Below are 20,423 nucleotides of genomic sequence, written 5' to 3' on the forward strand. Positions count from 1 at the left end.
TCTGAGCTACCTCCTTTCTTCCAAAAGGAAAGGAACACACTGCATATTCCTCACTGTAAAACCAAGGGGGAAAACAATCAGAAAGTAACCTCAAGGCTTTTGGTCTATTCTGTAGGACGGACATTGTTTAGAATGGCAACGTGGTTGACTCTTCACTGCCGTCTGAAAATTGTATCCAGTAAGCCATTCAATTCAAGGTCAATGAAGGATGGGCAATAAGTGCTGACCCAGCCAGCAACACCCACATTTCATGAACAAACTTCCAAAAAAAAAAATCACTCATTTCTTTGGGCCACCACATCAGTCAATGAGATCTTTGCTAAGGTGGACCCTAGCACAAATTTTACTATTTAAATTCCTTCGACATAACACCAAGTGCGAGCAGCGAGTTGTGCAACAGTCAGCAGCCACCCCAGTACTCCAGGTCCAACAGTCAATCTCAATAATCACTTTGCTCACGGTGAAAGGTAATTCAAAAAAATGTTGCCAAGGCTTTCTTTATCTTTTAACAACCAACACAGTTCCAGGTTAGATGTACTGGAGGGGACTGGCAGGGCTAAATTGCAATAGTGTTCAGGGATGTGCAGGCTGGGTGGATTTGCCATGGGGAAATGTAGTATAACAGAGATAGTATGGGGGGGGGGGGGGGGGTGGTGGGTCTGGGTGTGATACTCTTTTGAGGGTCGGTGTGGATTCGTTGGGCTGAATAGCCTGCTTCCACACTGTAGGGATTCAATGAATAGGTGAGTTATCTTCTGAGGAAAGATAAGACAGGCTGGGCCTGTACCCATTGCTGTTTGGCACAGCCTAAGGCAAACTGATTGAAACACACAAGATGCTTAGCAGTCTTGACAGGGTGGGCCTGGAAAGGTAGCACTGAGTAAGCTTGTGGCTGATGGAGGGTTGCTGGTAAATAAATAGGGTCTTGTCCAATTAAGATAGAGACGAGGAGAATTTTTTTTTGTCCTTCCCTAGTTCTTTGAAACCCTCTTTCTGCAAAGGGATTGGAAACTGAGTCTTTGAATATCTTCAAGGCAGAGGAATTAGATTAATGTTGAACAAAGGTTACTGGGGGTAAAAGTGGGGATGGGGAGTAACCATCCACCATCTCATTGGAAAGTGGGGCAGCATTGGGGAGCTGAGTGGCCTACTCCTTTTCCTAATTCACATGTTTGAATTCAACAGCAGTTGTCCAGGGATACCAGTTTCTTAAACAAGGAAGAGGGAGAAAGGTCGATGGAGAGAGACGAATTAAAAATGAAGAAGGAAGACCAAGACAAACCGGTGGTAAAGTCAGCAAGTGCTCAGAATGAGGGAGAATGCAGGGGAGAAGGGAAGGGAAGAAAAGAGAGAGAGAAACGCATAAGTAACAAATGCAGGAGAAAGAAATTTATGGGGCGGGAGCAGAACACAGGCCAGGCTAGCAAGGAATGGACAGAGGGTGTGAGATTGAGTGAGACGTGATGAGAGAGTTGAAAACTAGGGAAAGGGGAAGGAGTGGAGAGGGGCAAGAGGAGAACTAACACTGGGACAAAGAACGATGGAGAAAGAGTGAGCATGAGGGAGCGTGAGTGGAGCGCTATTGCGTGTAGAATTAATTGTGCCTGGCAGGCTTCACTGACAAGGAAGCAGCTCAGAGCTAATGCTTCCTGCTGTGCCAGCCCAGGCTCTGACTAATTAAAATAGTTGGAGCCTTTCATTAGATTTGACTTAGTCTTCTTTCACTAATAAAACCTTTTGATTTACTTGAACAACAATTGAAAATTGTTTTGAATATAACAGAGAGGGGAGCCTCACCACAGCAGGATTTGTCTGTACCTGAACCGAGGCCAGTATAATTACACCAAGTTTAGCTCTAATATCCATCCAGCAGTTAATTAATGTTTGATTCAAGGCTCTTTAATCTCCTGAGTCGAGTATGATGTAACAGCTTGCTTCTCAACTGGGTCACAGGTGAAGGGTGACAGGTCACATATCAGCAGATAAACATGTGCAGGTTAAGGAACTGGTAATGTTGGTGGGCGTTTAAAACAAAAATACACACCAACCTGATGTTGTGTGACTTCTGACACAGGTGGTACTGCAGTTAACATGCGACATCATGGTAACAATTTGTCAACCACACTTTCCTTTATAAAAACCCCAACTTTCTTCCAACTGCTGACCCCACCCCCTCCCGATTTTCCCCAGTGTTGTGATGTGAGGTGGGAGATCCAATGCGAATTATCAAGGAAAGGTGAACAAGGTTTAAAGGGGCACGAGTTGGGATTTCAGAAGTGCTCTCAGAAACTTTGCGCCGGGGGTAGGAAAATTTGCTCCGAAACAAGGAAAAGGGTCAGAAACAGCATTCTGTGGTAGGCAGCCAACTCGCATTCGTCACCTGCGACCACATTGTGTCCCAGTGCCAATCCCAATTCGGTGATGGGCAGCTGGGTCTGCTAGGAGTCCTTCAGGACAGAAACCTCCTCTTTAAAATCTGGGATATCTATTAGGAATAGCTTCCAGATTATCAACTTGGCCTTTTTGCAGAAGTGATCACAATGAGGGATAGGAACTTCCCATGATGCATCTGCTCAAACCAACAAGGACCAGGGAGTGCAGGCCATACTGGAAATTCTGATCATTCCACTAGATTATTTGTTTGTGGGGATGGGGCACTTTAGACCTTGTGACACTTGTAATCTCTTCCCTACACCCAATGGCACAGTGAGCACTACTTGGCAGTCATAACCCAACCTCTGATCAATCTGTAATGGAGAAAGCCTGGCTTAAGCTCCAGGAATCTCAGATCACCACAGGTATCGTAGAAAAGGCAGCCCTTAAAACCTCTGGAGGAGGGCGGGTGGGAGAAGTTGGCCATGTCTTAGTGGCTCTGAAGGAGCAACAGCTCTTTGAGATAATTCTCTTTGTACAGTTGGGTGTTTGAGGGTGTGTGTGTGTGTCTAAGTGAACAGTCCAAGACCTTTAGCAGGGAGAAAGGCAGGCACAGATAAAGAACAGCTCCTGCTGAAGGATTTGGATGCAGAGTGGTTCAGCTTGAATCAGACTCTTCCCTCAGAAAAGCCCAGGAGGTTGGTGGAGCAGTGACGAGGATGAGGTCTAATGGAGATTTCCCATCTAATGTGGGCTTCTGACTTAGTGAAAAGGGAGAGCGTCGATAAGCAGAGGAATCAGATAATTGGTAAAATAGAGAGAGAGAAATAGGGAGAAAGTCTTTGACAAAGTGTGACGTTGCAACATGAAATGTGCAGCCTGCAAAGGAGTTGGAAGCAGATTCAACAGTAGCTATTCAAGGGGAACTGGAAAAGGAGAAAAAAAACCTGGAAGGCTTCAGGAAAGAGCATGGGGGAGCCCTTTGGAAGACAGGGATAGACATGAGCTCTATGTGCTGAATGGTCTCATTCTGTGCTGTATGATTTCGATTGAATTCATCCAGGTCAGAGGAGATTGAATGGCTGGGGATGGGTTCACAGTTTCAGACTCAACCGTTTCTATGGAGACGCCTCTGTGCTCTTTTTTTTGTTTTTTTTTCTCTTCCCACCTCTGCCCCCTCCCCCCACCCCACCACATAAGAAGTGACTCGCCTACACAACCCTGCAATATCCTTCATTTTTATCCGAAATTATAACTGCCTTCCAAAAGGGGGAAGGAGACCAGTGAGAAATGGAGCCCCAAGCCTTAGTTTGGGCTGAGGTGGGGCATGCCAGGGAGAACCATCCTCCAAGGATGGAGTGCCGATTACCCTGCTGACAAGTCTCTGAATCCCAGAAGTGGTCAGCATGCCCGACCCGTAAACAAACCATTGGCAAACAGAGCTTTCAGCAGGACTGTAGGAACTCGAGAGTGGTCTCTGCACATGGGCGGACACAGAAACGTCAAGACACATCCAACTTAGCCCTACAAGGGAGAAGCAATCTAGTTCTCAGAGAGGTCACTTGGTTATTGGGGGGAAACGGAGGGGTTAAAATACATGGTAAACATGTAAAGGGATAACCAGTGTTGAGAATCCAGTGCTGCACTCAACTACAAAAGACTCTTTGAGACGGCATCAATGATTGGGAAGAGTTCTGATGAAGAGTCGCCAGACTCGAAGCGTTGATTCTGCTCTCTCTCCACAGATGCTGCCAGACCAGCTGAGTTTCTCCAGCAATTTCTGTTTCAGTCTTCTTTCCTTTGTTCTTCTTGCTGCTGCGCCTGTATGACGTTCATGACTGCGTACAAAAGAAGTAGAACCCATTCTCTGTGGAGTTAAGTGATTTGTCAGAGCTCACCAGCATTGGGAAGAGGATCCATTAGTAGCAGTGGCGAGCACGTGATAGTCAACAGCAAGCTTCCAGTGGACGTCACTGGAAAACAATGCGCCATTTCCACTTTGGATAAAATAAAAATGTGACACCATCCGACCAGCAGAATGTACCTTCACACGCGTGCTTTTGTCCCCTCGTTCAGTGCCATCCACAGTACCCTCTGATGTCTGGCTGCAGAGTGGAGGGCTGACATGCAGGGTGGGCCTCACCTTTGCCCTGCCGCCTCCGCATTCTCTTCCAGGTCAAAGATCAAAGTGAAGAGGACGAAGAGAAGTCGCCACCACAAGGGCTGGTCCACACGGTTTTCATTTCTGTTCCGCTGTGGAAGAAAAAAATAAAATCCATCATGAGATGGGGGAAAGCCCTGGTAACATATAGAAGCAGAGTTTGTTTTTAAAATGCGAGACAAGACAGTGGATCAGAGGCATCACTTCACACAGGGGAACAGCTAGTGTTCACTGCTTGCATGGTGGAGTAGGGATAGTGGGTATTAGAAGTGGGGGAAATCGGTGGGTGTTGGAGGAGGGGAATTGGTGAATATTGGAGGAGTGGGATTGGTGGATATTGGCAGAGGGGGTTTGTTGGTTATTGGAGGAAGGGAATGGGTGAACATTTAACAAGGGGAATGGTGAGTATTGGAGGAAGGGGATGGGTATGTATGGGGGGATGGGTGGTTATTGGCGGAGGGGGATGGGTAGATGGAGGTGGGAGATGGGTATGTATTGGAGGAGGTGGATGGGTGGATGTTGGAGGAGGGGGATGTTGGAGGAGGGGGATGGTGAATATTGGAGGAGGGGGATGGGTGGGTATTGGAGGAGGAAGGGTGGGCATTGGAAGCGGGGGATTAGTGGGTATTGAATGAGGGGGATGGGCCGACATTGGAGGTGGGGGATTGGTGGGTATTGGAAGAGGTCGATGGTGGATATTGGATGTGGGATGAATACTGGAGGAGTGGAAGATGATGGACATTGTAGGAGGAAAGATGGGTATTGGAGGGGAGCTAGTGGATATTTGGAGTTGGGCATTGGATATTGGAGGAGGGAGGGACTATGGATATTGGGACTGGGGTGGTAGGTATTGGGAGGATGGTGGATATTTGTGGGGACATTGATGATGGATGTTGCAGGAGGGCGGGATAGTGGATATTGGAGGAGAGTGATGGTGGATACTAGAGATGAGCGATGGTGGCTACTGGAGGTGAGCCATGGTGGATATTAGAGGTGAGCCATGGTGGATATTGGAGGAGAGCGATGGTGGATATTGGAGGAAACGATGGCGGATATTGGACGTGAGCGATAGTGGATATTGAAGGAGAGCGATGGTGGATATTGGAGGTGGACAATGGGTGGATATTGGAGGTGAGCGATGGTGGATATTGGAGGAGAGCGATGGTGACTATTGGAGGAAATGATGGTGGATATTGGACGTGAGCGATAGTGGATATTGGAGGTGAGCGATGGTGGCTATTGGAGGAGAGCGATAGTGAATATTGGAAGAGAGCGATGGTGGACACTGGAGGAAAGCGATGGTGGATATTGGAGGAGAGCGATGGTGGGTATTGGAGGAGAGTGATGGTGGGTATTGGACGAGAGCGATGGTGGGTATTAGAAGAGAGCGATGATGGATATTGGAGGAGAGCAATGGTGGATATTGGAGGAGAGCGATGGTGGGTATTGGAGGAGAGCGATGGTGGGGGTATTGGGGGAGAGCGATGGTGGATATTGGAGGAGAGCGATGGTGGGTATTGGAGGAGAGCTTTGGTGGGTATTGGACGAGAGCGATGGTGGGTATTGGAGGAGAGCGATGGTGGATATTGGAGGAGAGCGATGGTGGATATTGGACGAGAGCGATGGTGGATATTGGAGGAGAGCGATGGTGGGTATTTGAAGAGAGCGATGATGGATATTGGAGGAGAGCGATGGTGGATATTGGAGGAGAGCGATGGTGGGTTTTGGGGGAGAGCGATGGTGGGGGTATTGGGGGAGAGCGATGGTGGATATTGGAGGAGAGCGATGGTGGGTATTGGAGGAGAGCTTTGGTGGGTATTGGACGAGAGCGATGGTGGATATTGGAGGAGAGCGATGGTGGATATTGGAGGAGAGCGATGGTGGGTATTGGAAGAGAGCGATGATGGATATTGGAGGAGAGCGATGGTGGGTATTGGAGGAGAGCGATGGTGGATATTGGAGGAGAGCGATGATGGATATTGGAGGAGAGCGATGATGGATATTGGAGGAGAGCGAAGGTGGGTATTGGAGGAGAGCGATGGTGGATATTGGAGGAGAGCGATGATGGATATTGGAGGAGAGAGATGGTGGGTATTGGAGGAGAGCGAGGGTGGATATTGGGGAGAGCGATTGTTGGTATTAGAGGTGAGTGATTGTGGATATTGGGGGAGGGAGGGACTGTGGATATTGAAAGGAGGGATGGTGGTTTTTGGGAAGGATGACAGATATTGGGGGGAAATAGTGGATATTTTGAGGGGGCGGATGGTGGAGCTTAGAGAAGAGGGATGTTGGATATCTATGGTGGGGAGGGTTATGGTAGACATTGGGGTACTGGAAGAGTGGATGAGCACATATGTCGGATAGTAAGTATTATTGGAAATTCTGTCACATGGACATCACTGTTGAATGTGACATACAATAGATTATAGTCAGAAGGCACATAACACCAGGTTATAGTCCAACATGTATAATTGAAATCACAAGCTTTTGGAGTGCAGCTCTTTCATCGGGAGGAAGGAATAGTTCTCTGAAAGCTTGTTGGACTATAACCTGATATCATGTGATTTCTGGCTTTGTCCACTGCAGTCCAATACCGGCACCTCCACATCATCACAATAGACAATAACAGCTGATATCATCTCCCACAATGCCAGCACAACATCCATCACCCAGACCCTGCACAAAGGTCCTTGCATATGTGTGCGCGCACACACACACACAAACACATCGACACACATATCAACACACACACACCTCCCAAATGTTGTACATGCAACCTTTGCACCACAAACCTACTAGGGAATGTTGAAAGTGAATTTTAATTGTGCATATACAATTCAGAGTGATTTCGATGGCAGTAGCTAACATTACCACTAGCAGTAACAAGAATCAGGGTGAGTTAAGGAGAATGTTTTATCACAACGATTTATTGTCAATGACAATATGTGCCTAAACAAGTTAGGGCAGCTTTCAAAGGGAAATTGAATTAAAACTTAAGGAAAGGTTTGCAGGGAAGATATCCTAACCCAATCTAGTCCCATTTGCCAGCACTTGCCCCATATCCCTCTAAACCCTGCAGATTCATGTATCCATCCAGCTGCTTATCAAATGTTGTAATTGTACCAGTCTCCATCACTTCCTCTGGCAGCTCATTCCACACACGTAGCACCCTCTGTGTGAAATATTTGCCCCTTAGATCTCTTTTATATTCTTCCCTTCTCACCTTAAACCTATGCCCTCTAGTTCTGGACTCCCCCTCCCCAGGGAAAAGACTTTGTCTATTTATCCTATCTATACCCCCCATGATTTTGTAAACGTCTATAAGGTCATCCCCTCAGCCTCTGACGCTCCGGGGAAAACAGCCCCAGCCTGTTCAGCCTCTCCCTGTAGCTCTGATCCTCTAACCCTGGCAGCATCCTTGTAAATCTTTTCTGAACCCTTTCAAGTTTCACAACATCCTTTCTATAGGAAGGAGACCAGAATTGCATGCAATATTCCAACAGTGGCCTAACCAATGTCCTGTACAGCCAAAAAGATTGTTAGCTTTCCAATGACGTGGGATGAGTCAGTGTTGGGAGAGTCAGGGTGAAATGGTTTGAGGTGAGAAGCTGCAGCATGAAGCCTTGAGGGCTATACTTGAGCAAGGTTGAAATGCTAAATAACTGAGGGCCTTTGGTGCCCCAGTCCCGACATCGGTCAAGCTACATTTTGAAGTTAACTGGGACTTTGGATTTGGAAGAGTATGTCTTCCTGTTGAGAATTTGAGATGAATAACATTGAGGTTTGTTTTGACTGCGCAATGTTTTGAAACACTGTCACAGATTAGCTCAGCAGATCACTCAGCTCCAGGCCAAGTTTCACAAGAGTCAGGTTTCTGGTGACTTCCTTGAGAATTACGGTAGAGTCATACTGGAGAGAAAGAGGCCGTTTCACCCAGCACGCTGCTGCTGCCTCTTTTGAAGGAACTATCCAACTTCTTGGCAGATGCCATCAGCAGAGCCAGCGAGGGCAACTACAATGTGCAGTAAAGCTGGACACACAGCCATATCCAATATAAGAATGAAAAATTCAATCTAAGTATTGTTAGCAGCAGAACCACTTAGAAGGGGACAGTTGTGGACTGAGAATGCAAGTTCAGGAGCAGCAAATGTTCAGGAGCTGTGACAACTCCTGCCATTTCCTTTTGAGAGTTTGCTTTCTTTTATTGGTCAGAGTATTGAGTACAGGAGTTGGGAGATCATTTTGCGGCTGTACAGGACATTGGTTAAGCCACTTTTGGAATATTGCGTGCAATTCTGCTCTCCTTCCTATAGGAAGGATGTTGTGAAAGGGTTCAGAAAAGATTTACAAGGATGTTGCCAGGGTTGGAGGATTTGAGCTATAGGGAGAGGCTGAATAGGCTAGGGCTGTTTTCCCTGGAGTGTCGGAAGCTGAGGGGTGACCTTCTAGAGGTTTGTAAAAATCATGAGGGGTATGGATAGGATAGATAGACAAGGTCTTTTCCCTGGGGTGGGGGAGTCCAGAACTAGAGGGCATAGGTTCAGGGTGAGAGGGGAAAGATATAAAAGAGACCTAAAGGGCAACATTTTCATGCAGAGGGTGGTACGTGTATGGAATGAGGAAGTGGTGGAGGCTGGTACAATTGCAACATTTAAAAGTTATCTGGATGGTATATGAATAGGAAGGGTTTTGAGGGATATGGGGCAAGTGGGACTAGATTACGTTAGGATATCTGGTCGGCATGGACGAGTTGGACTGAAGGGTCTGTTTCCGTACTGTTCATCTCTATGACTCTATGAGTTGCCACTGAGGGCTGTGAAGGTTGGGTCATTAAGTATATTCAAGGCTGAGATATTTTTAATCAGTAAGGGAATCAACGGCTATGGGCAAAAAAGGGGAATTGAAGATGATCAGATTAGCTCTGATCTCATTGAATGGCAGAGCAGACTTGGGCTGAATGGCCTACTTCTGCACCTACATCTTATGATTTTGATGTAAGGACGCAAATATACACATTTTAGAAGCTTTTAGTTTATTAAGGAACTGCCTGGTGTGCCTTAATGCATCAAGCAAATCATTCTGCATATTTTAAAAATGTAACCATTTGTGTTGCACACAGATGGGGAGTTTACACTCTGAAGACAAAGGACAATGAGTGATGTGCATTGTCCCACAATCACTGGGCGCCTCAAAGTGCTTCTTGACTGAGGAAGCACTGGGTTTGAAGCGTAATTGCTGTTGCAATGTCGCAAACACTACACAGAACATTGAACAACACAGCGCAGTGCAGGCCCTTCGGCCCTCGATGTTGCACCGACCTGTGAACAGCTACACTGCACACAGCATGGTCCCACAAACAGCAAAGTGATAACAAACAGACTAAACGATAATGGCTGAAGGATAAATACTGGCTAGGGCACAGGCGAAAGCATCTCTCCTGGTCCTTAGAATAATGCCATGAGAACTTCTACATCCACCCAGGCAGGTAGACAGAGCCTTGTTTTAATGTCTCACCTGAAAGACAGCACCTCCAACAGTGCGGCACTCCTTCAGTGCTGCATGGAGCCTTGTTAAACTAATCATACATTGTTTTGGGAGGAACCAATTTTCAGCTGGATTAATCAAACTACACCAATTCTCCATTCTTGAATAGGCCAAGGGATATTTCTAGATATTTGCTCAATCTATTCAGAGCTGTTATTATACACCTCTGGAGGTAGGACTTGAAACTGAGTCTTGCAAGACAGTGGTAGGGACTTTGCCACTGCACCACAACAGCCCTGAGAGATATTTTTAAAGCACACTCTTCTTTTTTTTCTGATAGCACTGATTCATGACAGTTTTATGCAAATGTGTTGGAGTGGTGGCTCATGGGGGTGGAAGGTGGGATGGGTAATTCATCCCCATAGCCCATTGAGTCCGCACTGACCCTCTGAGGAGCATCCCACCCACAGCCACCCTATCCCTGTAACCCTGCATTTCCCATGGCTAACCCACCTAGCCTGTACCTCTTTGGACTGCGGGAGGAAACTGGGGCATCTGGAAGAAACCCATGCGACACAGAGAGAGAATGAGCTACAGTGCTGCCCCACTTTATTCAAAACCCGTGCAACTTAAATCCAGATCGTTGCCCACACTTAAAGTGGAGTCTTGACTACTCCACCTATAGCAGTCACTCATGAGTGGACATAGCCAACAGCAGTTCACAACAACAGCTGACTTAACTGAGTCCTGCGAAACAGTCCAAGGCATTTAACACTGAGACAGATGTAGGGAGGAGCGAGATCAGAGAGGCATTGGGACAACACAGTGACATTTTAATATTGAGGTGTTGCCAAACCAGATCCCACTGCAGGGCACAGTGGGTGATGGGTAAAGAGGACAGCTCAGGTTAAGATACAGAGATGCAGTTTAGGTTCAATGTGTCCCATTGGGAAAGCAAAGAGTTAACAAACCTGCAGAGGCTCCAAAGCAGCCTGAGCCAGCTAGACGAGAGCAAATGACTCATCGGTTATCCTTTAGCAAAGCCTCGAGCACAAAACAATCTCATATTGTGGAGATAAGCCTCACAGAGAGGCCTTATGTGCACAACTGAGTTCTTAGAATGGCAACATTGCTGCAGGTGTTAAGAACACCATTAAGAACCAGACCTCACCTCTGCAGCCTCAGGCACAAGACAGCACTGAGATCACGTCCAACGGCAAGTCAGCTTTGATTAAAAAAATACAATAGCAAACACTTCTCTTCAAGTATAGTCAGAGCGCTGACCTGCAATTCCTCGCACAGATTTAACTTCAACACCAAAACTCACCGGCTTTGGTGTCTGCTTGGTGAGAAGGTGGGGTCATGGCACTGGCCACGGTTACAGTGCTTGGGGGGGTTCACAGGAGACCCCCCCCCTCCCCCCCAACATAGACTACACTAGCCACGTTCACAGTGACTGCCAGTTCAAACTAATCCTTGAAGGGTGGGGTTGAAACACAGGAAGGACAGCTACAACTTTGGGCTCAACAAGCTTACAAAACAAACTGCGATGGAGTGCCCTCACCAATGCCAGTTCAATAAGGTCAAGTGCAGAATTAACATTGATCAGTATCACCCGCATCCTCAGCTGGGCTTTAAATAATGCTCTACCACCTTGGCAGACAAGTTGCAGAGTCACATCCAAGAGATGGGTGGGTGGTTGCAGTATTCCTACAGGTGATGACTAGCCTGCTGTTACTTCCTATGTAAGATCATAAACAGAGATATCATCCTGTTAGAGGGCTTGCTGCCTTTCAGTTTCACAGAGTCCCTAAAGTGTGGAAGCAGTCCATTTGGCCCATTGAGTGCTCAATGAACCCCCGCAGGGCACCCCTCTCAGACAAATGCCCCATCCTTTTCCCATAACCCTGCATTTTCCCTGGCTAATCCACCTAGTCTGCACATCCCTGGACACTATGGGGCAGTTTAACATGGCCAATAGACCTAAACTGCATATCTTTGCACTGTGGGAGGATGTGCAAACTCCGCAATAGACAGTAGCCTGAGGGTGGAATTGAACCTGGGTCCCTGGCACTGTGAGGCGGCAGTGCTGACCACTAAGCCACCGTGCCGCCGTCACCACCACCCTCCCTCCCACAACCTCCCAACAAAACCAGGAGATCACGCTCTGAGTGGATGTGGCTAGTGAGGAGTCTTGCTCACAGACAGTGAATTGGTAGGGAGCAATGGACACTGTGGGAAGCACTAGAGATGGTGACCCAGCTTCTGAAATGGAGGAGCAGACCCCATCTTCCTGGCTGAAGGATAGTGAATAAAGAGCCTCGCTGTCTTACAGTAATTTTTAAACGTAGGGGTGAGAGTCTCCTGCTCTACTTTCACTGCCCCCCCTCCCGTTTCACCTCCTCATCATCTTACCCCTCCCACCCTATCCCCCCTTCCCTTTTCCCCGCACTATATTTTCCCTCCCACTCTGCCCCATTCTCACTGACGTGTCATTGGACGCCCAGCCCTGAAACTCACACTCCTTTTCTCCAGTTTCACCCCTCCCCATCACGGTCCTCTGTCCTCATGCACCCCAGCCCAAACTCCAAGTACTCCCTGGTTTTACCTACCTCTTGGCTCACGGCATCCCCTCCATCACCCCCACCCCACCTGGGGACGTGGGAGTGTCAACTGCAACACCAGGTGTGAGGTCAAGCAACTAAAGGGTTAAATGAACTGGTTTTGCTGCTTGTTGAGTGAGTTAACACAGTGGCGTACTTCAATTTCTGTTTGGCACTCTATGGGGGTGGCAAGGGGACCAGGAGGACACCGGCAGAGTACTGTTTCATGGCATCTAGCTTATGATGGTTGGGTGAAATGCTTGCCCCCCCAGCCCCTGCCCCTGCCACACCCTCAGGTGCCACCTCTATCACAATTAGTGCCCATGTGCAGACATCACACTGTCCATGCATGTCCTAATCGCTGCAGGTAGTTTTGGGAGAGTCATGCTTGCAGCTGGAGTGATGACTCAGCTCTCTAAATATAGAGCAGCATATAAACACAGACAAGGCAGGCAGACAGGAGCAGTCACCACCGCACTAATCTACTGCACGCACCACTTACAAAGACATCGCTGTAGACAAACAGCCACCCGGGCCTGTTGCTGATAAGGGCTTGCTGTTGGTTAAGGAAAGCAGGTCAAAGTGCTGGCCCGCTCGCAACAACGGCACTGGGCTCTCACCCCTCAGGCTAAAGATTTTCCAGAGTCACAACACTTCCTCCTTCCCCAAGTCAGCTTACTGCACTCCCCCCAACACTGTGTGCCCATACCCCTGCCCGGCCCTCACTCAGAGTAGCCCTGATCTAGTCCCATTTTAGTAGGGTGGGAGAAACAGGTACTCTTTCCTTCAAAGTCCCCTGCAACTTGCCATTGAAAACGGTGGCTCAGTGGTTAGCACTGCTGCTTCACAACGCCAGGGACCTGGGTTCGATTCCACTCTCAGGCGACTGTCTGCGCGGGTCCCCTCTGGGTGCTCCAGCTTCCTCCCGCAGTCCAAAGATGTGCAGGTTAGGTGGATTGGCCGTGCTAAATTGTCCATAGTGTCCAATGCTGTGCAGGCTGGGGTGGGGGGTGTGGCTAGCCATGGGGAATGTGGAGTTACAGGGAAAGGATGGGTCTGGGTGGGATGCTCTTCAAAGGGTTGGTGTGGACTCAATGGGCAGAATGGCCTGCTTCCACACTGTAGGGATACTATGGAAATAAGAAGTGGGTGTAGAAATTCTACATGAAATACTCCTACAGGAATAATGCAGAGGAAATGGTCCAGTGGTATCATACCTGGACTACTAACCCAGAGATTAGGAGAAAACAATGACTGCAGATGCTGGACATGAAAGTTGAAAAGTGTGGCGCTGGAAAAGCACAACAGATCAGGCAGCATCTGAGGAGCAGGAGAATCAACGTTTCAGGCAAGAGTGCTTCATCAGGAATGAGAAGAGGGAAAGCAGGGGGGTTGGGGTTGGGGTATGGAGCAGGGAAGACAATATGCAGGTAAGGGGGTGATGGTGATAGGTCGGAGTGGAGGGTGGAGCAGATAGGTGGGAAGGAAGATGGACAGGTAAGACAGTTCAAGAGGTGATGCTGAGTCAGAAGGTTGGATCTGGGATGAGATGGGGGATGGGGAGATGAGGAAACTGGTGAAATCAACTTTGATGCCACGTGGTTGGAGAGTCCCAAGGCAGAAGATGAGCCATTCTCCCTTCAGGCATCTGGTGGCTTGGATTTGGTGGTGAAGGAGGCCCATGACTTGCACATGCTTGGCGGAGTGGGAGGGGGAGGTGAAGTGGTTGGCCACAGAACGCCAACTAACAAAACATTTCAAGGAACATCTCTGGAACACACATCAAACAACCCCAGCACCCCCTTTTCCAGCGCCACACTTTTCGACTATTAATCCAGAGACCCAGGTGATATTCTGGGGGACCAGAGTTCAAATCCTGTCAAGCACATGGCGAAATTTAAAGGCAACAAAATCCAGAATTAAGACTCAATTGATTCTCTGCCAATTGTTGGGGGGGCGGGGAATCTAAATGGTTCACTCACGTCCTTTAGGGAAGGAAACAGCAGCCCTTACCTAGTGTGGCATACACTTGACTCTTGACCCGAGTGGTTGACTCTCTGTGGGCAATTATGGATGGGCAATAAATGCTGGCCTAGCCAGTGATGCCCACACCCTGAATGAAAAAAAGTAATGAGCCTTCACAAAGTACTTCATTAGCCGAAAAACACTTTGGGCCACACAGAGACCTTGAACAGACCTAATCTAAACGGAAGTACTTGTTTCGAAACAGGTCCATTTCTCACCCTCAACAAGGTTTTGGTTTTATTTTGATGGGAGGATGACAGGAGGAAGTCACATTCAGAGTCACAGTCACAATCCTAGCCACTGCCTGTGATTCTGTGCGGGTTTCCTCCGGGTGCTCCGGTTTCCTCCCACAGTCCAAAGCTGTGCAGGTCAGTTGGACTGGCCATGCCCAAGCGTTCAGCCCGCACATTCAGGTAGAATAGGGGCACTGTGGAGGGGGGGGGGGGAGCGCGTAGACCGGTGCAAGGGCCAGGAATGGATCCCCTAAGTGTGGGTGACCAGGATTTTATTCAAAAAACCGTTTGTGGAATGGGAGTGTTGCTGGCTGACCCAACAGTTATTCCGAATTGCCCAGAGGCCAATTAAGAGTCAACCACATTGCTGTTGGTATGGAGTCATTTGTGGGGTCAGAGTCACAGGTAAGGAAGGTAAATTTTCTTCCCTCACAGGCCTTGAAGTTGTCATTAAAGCATGATGAGGAGAAATGTATTCTCCTAGAACGTGGTGCATCTGTGGAATTCTTTACCTCAGAGGGCTGTCGTGGTTGGGTGGTATATTCAAGGCTGAGATAGACGAGGTTTTTAATTAGGAAGGTAATCAAGGGTTACAAGGAAAAGGTAGGAAAGTGGAGTTGAGGATTTTTAGATCAGCCATGATGTCATTGAACAGAGGAGGAGATGGACTGAATATCTTATTTCTGCTCCTATATCTGTGGTCATACTAGTGAACCAGACAATCATCGATAATTAGTTACATGGTCATCATTAGGTTAACTTTTAATTCCAGATCTTTATTGAATTCAAATGTCATTCTCCGCTGCCATGAGATTTGAAGGTATGTCCCCAGAACATTAGCCTGGGGTTTCAGATTGCTCTTCGAGTAACATTACCACTAGGTCACTGCCTCCCCTATATCAAGTTAAAAATCACACAACACCAGGTTATAATCCAACAGGTTTATTTGGAAACACTAGCTTTCGGAGCGCCGCTCCTCCATCAGATGGTTGTGTGGTACATAATTGTCTTACAATTGTGTACTCCACAACCACCTGATGAAGGAGTGTCGCTCCGAAAGCTAGTGCTTCCAATTAAACCTGTTGGACTATAACCTGGTGTTGTGTGATTTTTAACTTTGTACACCCCAGTCCAACACAAGCTTCTCCAAATCATGACGTCCCCTATATCAGGCAGCGCGATGCCCCTTCCTCCTAAGCTGTCCAGCCACAGTCGGGATTTCTGACAGAGGCTGGAGAAGCTGGAAGTAGCTGGGCAGAGACATGGGTTGCATTTAAAACACAGAAAATAGGAGCAGGAGTAGGCCATTCGGCCCTTCCAGCCTGCATGACCATTCAATATTCATGGCTGATCATGTCACTTCAGTATCCCACTCCCGCTTTCGCTCTGTAACCCCTTGACCCCTTTAGCCGCAAGAGCCATGTCCAGTTCCCTGTTGAACATATCTAATGAACTGGCCCTAACAGCTTCATGTGGTAGAGAATTCCACAGGTTCACGACTCTGAGTGACGAAATTCTTCCTCATCTTAATCCTGAATGGCTTACCCTTTATTGTTAGCTTGTGATCCCTAGTTCTGGACTTCCCCAACATTGGGAATATTTTTTCCAGCATCTAGCCTCTCCAGCGCCATCAGGATTTTATATGTTTCTATTTGATTCCGTTCCGTTCACTGGGCAGTAAATGAGAACCACGTGGCCTGATTGAGACTAAAGTTCTCAACCCGCTGTCTTGTCACATCTGGGTTTATCATAGACTGACTAGTGGAGGTTGATCATTGGATTAGTCAACATCTCCATTACTGACATACCATGTAATTACCAGGATGATCAGAGGGAAACTGGGATGTAGAGGTAGCTTGATCACGATGGAGCGATTCCATGTCCCAGTGTTGAGTTCTTGTGGTCAGTGTAGGACTGACATCGATTGCATCAGATAGAGAAATAAGTGGTTGGCAGCCAGGGAGTTCCAGGCAGTAACCCTCATGGTTTATGATGGTTTACCAAATACAAACCACCAACGTATGCTCCTGATTCAGTCGTGGTTTTATTTTACCATCAGTCACAGGGTCCTTTAGCATGTGTTGCTTTCAAACCCAACAGATAAGTGCGACAACTTCATTTCAAGCAGACTCTTCCAATTCCAATCTTTCAGATTCCTTTCGCTGCACCATTGACTAAGGTGCCTTTGGTTACCTAGGATTTCTCTCCTGAACGTCTTCACCTCCCCACCCTCCTTCTCTTCCTTTCTTGGCAGATGCCTATGGGCGTCTGTCCCAGTGTCTCCTTACAGGGCTCAGCGTCAAATAGCACTCTTGTGAAAGAGCCCTCGGACATTTCACTCCATTGAAGGTGCTGTATTAATAGCAGCTTTATTCTGTAAGGCTTTCCTCAAGGGTAGGCTTCTCTGTGATGATGCCTCCGTGGGAGTTCCTCAGCTATGCTGGGGGAGAAGCTTTCTGGCACTGCCTTATAATGTCCATTTGTCCTGTGTGAGCCTGCACAGACAATGTCAAGCACACTAAGCAGTCACAGCAAGCAGCACAGCCAGGCCTATTCTGGTCCTCAGTTGGTTTCTACAGGGGTCACTGGCTGTTTTCCACACCCCACTTTAGACATAATGGGGACCACTGCGACAGCTGTCATGCTTAGATCCACTAAGAAGGAATTGAATATAGGATCAAAATATATCAACCTGCAGGGTTTTTGTGAGGCAGTCTTCATACATTCAAGTTTCTCAAAGGAAGATTCCACGCTAATATAGCACGGTGATGACTGCCCAACATAAGAGTTTCACTTGCAACTCCACAGGTAATGCAACAGTGAGATGTGAACCCACAACCCTCCTATTGTGGCACAGTCAATGGTTTGGACGTACAGTCAGGAGGATGGGAAGTGTGGGGCCAAATTGCGAGCAGAACAATAATCTCCAAAATAATCGATTTTCGTGACGGTGAGTACAGGTGAGAAAGATGCTTTGACCCAGCCAAATACACCTGAGGTCAACAAGAACCAAAACTTCAATCTTTTAGTGATAGATGGATGGAGAAAGGAGAGAGGGAGATGGATGAATAAGAGAGGGAGAGATGGTTAGAAAGAGAGGAAGACAGAGAGACAGAGACAGAGAGGGACATGAAGAGATGGATTATAATTCAAGAAGTGTGGAAGTAGCTTTTTTAGCTGCATCTGATCAGAGAATGTTTCATGAGAGCAGTGCGTCATTATAAAATATATCCAATTCTCCAGTATCCAACTCCTAACTAACGGAAGCAAACATCACTGAAGTGCTGGACACATGCAAACTCTGTAATTTTTTAAACTAGTATCCTGCAGCCTAGAATCCGATTGCAGTCAATTGCCCCTGGTGCCAGCTCTTTGATACAACTAATTCAATGAACCATACTCTCGCCACTCCTCACCCATTACCACATTGCAAGGTACAGTGCAAAACTCAATAGAGTCATGCTGGAGAGATTGGAACCATATCCTCGTGTTTAAATATAACTAATACAATGTGCTAAATGTTTTCCATTAGAAACCAGAATCAATTGTTACAAAACATTCCGTTGAGGTTTTCATAAATAAAACGCACAAAGAAACCACAAATTTTAGGTTTCACCTTGCCTATTGCAGGTATTATTCCAGGTTTACTAAGGACTATAATGTTTACCTTTTTATAGTACTAGCTATTTGGCTACAGAGACACACACACACACACACACACACACACACACACACCAGACTCTTATCCTTCCATCCATTTATAACCAAGCATCTCTATTGGCATCCCAAGTGTCACTTCCTGGCACACCGCCCTGTGCCCTGGCTCAGAACTTGGACTATTAATGCTATTTGCGAACTGTTGTCACAGGCTGCGTAAATGTTCTCTGTGCTTCAAGTGGAGCTACCTGCACCTCCCACCAACGCACACGCTCTTCAGGTCAAACTGGAACATCCAATTACATGAGATGGGTCAATGAAATATGAAGTAAAGCAAGTAGTGACTGTCCCTGAGCCTTGTGTTGGGAAAAATTCTTGAGGGTCATTCATATCCCTGGCTGTACAGTATTCAGAGGCACTTTTAGGCTATTTACAGTCAAGCACTGTGAGTAAAGGAAGGAATCCCTTCCCCTTTACAGTCACGGAACAGTATTCTAGTACAAGTAAAATTCTAGCCTCAGTAATCAGCCCACACAAACACACTGCGTTACTGATTGTATCTCTACTGACCGAGTATTCCACAGATTCACCACAGTCCAAGTGAAGAGATTTCTGTTCATATCAGTCTGAAATAGTCTACCCCTTATCCAGATAGTAATTTCCTTCATCTCTCCTTCTCAATAGACCCTTCCTTTCCTACAGTTTTTGGGATGTTATTTGCGTCTTCTTCTGTGAAATCAGAACTAAAGTAGCTATATTAATTCCACTGAGTTTTCCTTTTCTCTCTGAAATCAATTCTCCCGTTTTGTGCTTTAAGAAAGCATTTATGTTCACTAATCTTTTTAAATTTTTTACATACTTTTAAAAGCATTTACAGTCCATACTGTTGTGTTCCTTGCAAGTTTACTCTCATAGTTTATTATTCCCCACTTCATTCATTTCTTAGATCTCTGTTGCAGAATTCAAAACTGCTCCCAATCCTCAGGCAACTTTATATGCTTTCTCTTTATATCTAATCTTATTCATAATTACTTGATTTAGCCAACTTTGGATCACTTTTCCTGTTGTAGGCTTTGCACCAGAAATGAATGCATAGCTATTGAAATACATGCATTAGTTCATTAAATATTATCCATCACTTATCCACTGTCATGCTGTCAACCCCTTCACATGATCACCCAGTGGCCACTCTTCCCAGAGCACTTAGTGTTACTGACTATCTCTACTGGTCCTTCATGATACAGACAGGTTTGGCGACAAAATATTTCACTGTTCCGATAAACTACAGTTGCTTTGGGCCAATGCATTCTAAGGTTGCATTCAATGTCCATACGTGTAAGAGAAAGGGCTCATTGGTGACCATGTCTAAAGGAGGCAGAATAACCAATTGCACAGCTCCAGCACATCAAATCACAATTGGTGTTATCTATGTATGATCGCTCCTCATTTCACAGTTTACGACCTACCCTCTCCATGTAGGAGCTATGGAACTGATCCCCAATCTGCTGCAGTTTCCGTCCAATCCGAATCTCCACTCTCTCCTCAGGCTGTGCATCCATCTGTAGCACATTCTCCCGATCATGATGGGGTGCTGTGCTGGCCCGCGGCACTTCAAAAACCTCAGTAAAATTCAGGCGATACGCTGCACTGCCTGCAGGAAAGTACAACAAATCGTAACTCAAGATGTTTGTCATTGTCTCCCCCTCACCCCAATTCTTTCTCTGCCTTGCTCTCCAAGGAATCCCTCGAAGCGAAAACAAGAGAAATCTGCTTTTGTGATTTGGCAAAAGCCTAATCAATATTTCCACATGCTCGCCAGGTGAAACAAGTGAACGCTCTTCACATTCTCCAGCATTGTTCATGTCTCACCTCACTGGATGGTTGCAA

General features: G+C 46.9%; 1 protein-coding gene across 3 annotated transcripts in view; it reads right to left on the reverse strand.

The window, feature by feature from the left end:
- LOC122553815 (bcl-2-modifying factor-like) overlaps window positions 1-20,423 on the reverse strand; it is a 171,341-nt gene that overhangs the window by 2,764 nt on the left and 148,154 nt on the right. For 2 of the 3 annotated variants that reach the window (XM_087990103.1, XM_087990102.1), the window contains exons 3-4: window positions 20,003-20,187; window positions 3,582-4,626 (exon numbers count right to left, since the gene is read on the reverse strand). In XM_087990103.1, the coding sequence (XP_087846229.1) occupies window positions 4,513-4,626; window positions 20,003-20,187 (299 nt within the window). In that variant the 3' untranslated portion in view covers window positions 3,582-4,512. Of the gene's footprint in view, window positions 1-3,581; window positions 4,627-20,002; window positions 20,188-20,423 lie in introns of those variants that run through there. The other variant, XR_015757968.1, reaches the window with a different exon arrangement.

The sequence above is a fragment of the Chiloscyllium plagiosum genome, unplaced genomic scaffold (genome assembly GCF_037043375.1).
Source record: "Chiloscyllium plagiosum isolate Xiang-an unplaced genomic scaffold, Cpla_swu_hap1 HiC_scaffold_8, whole genome shotgun sequence".
In the NCBI taxonomy this organism is placed as follows: domain Eukaryota; kingdom Metazoa; phylum Chordata; class Chondrichthyes; order Orectolobiformes; family Hemiscylliidae; genus Chiloscyllium; species Chiloscyllium plagiosum.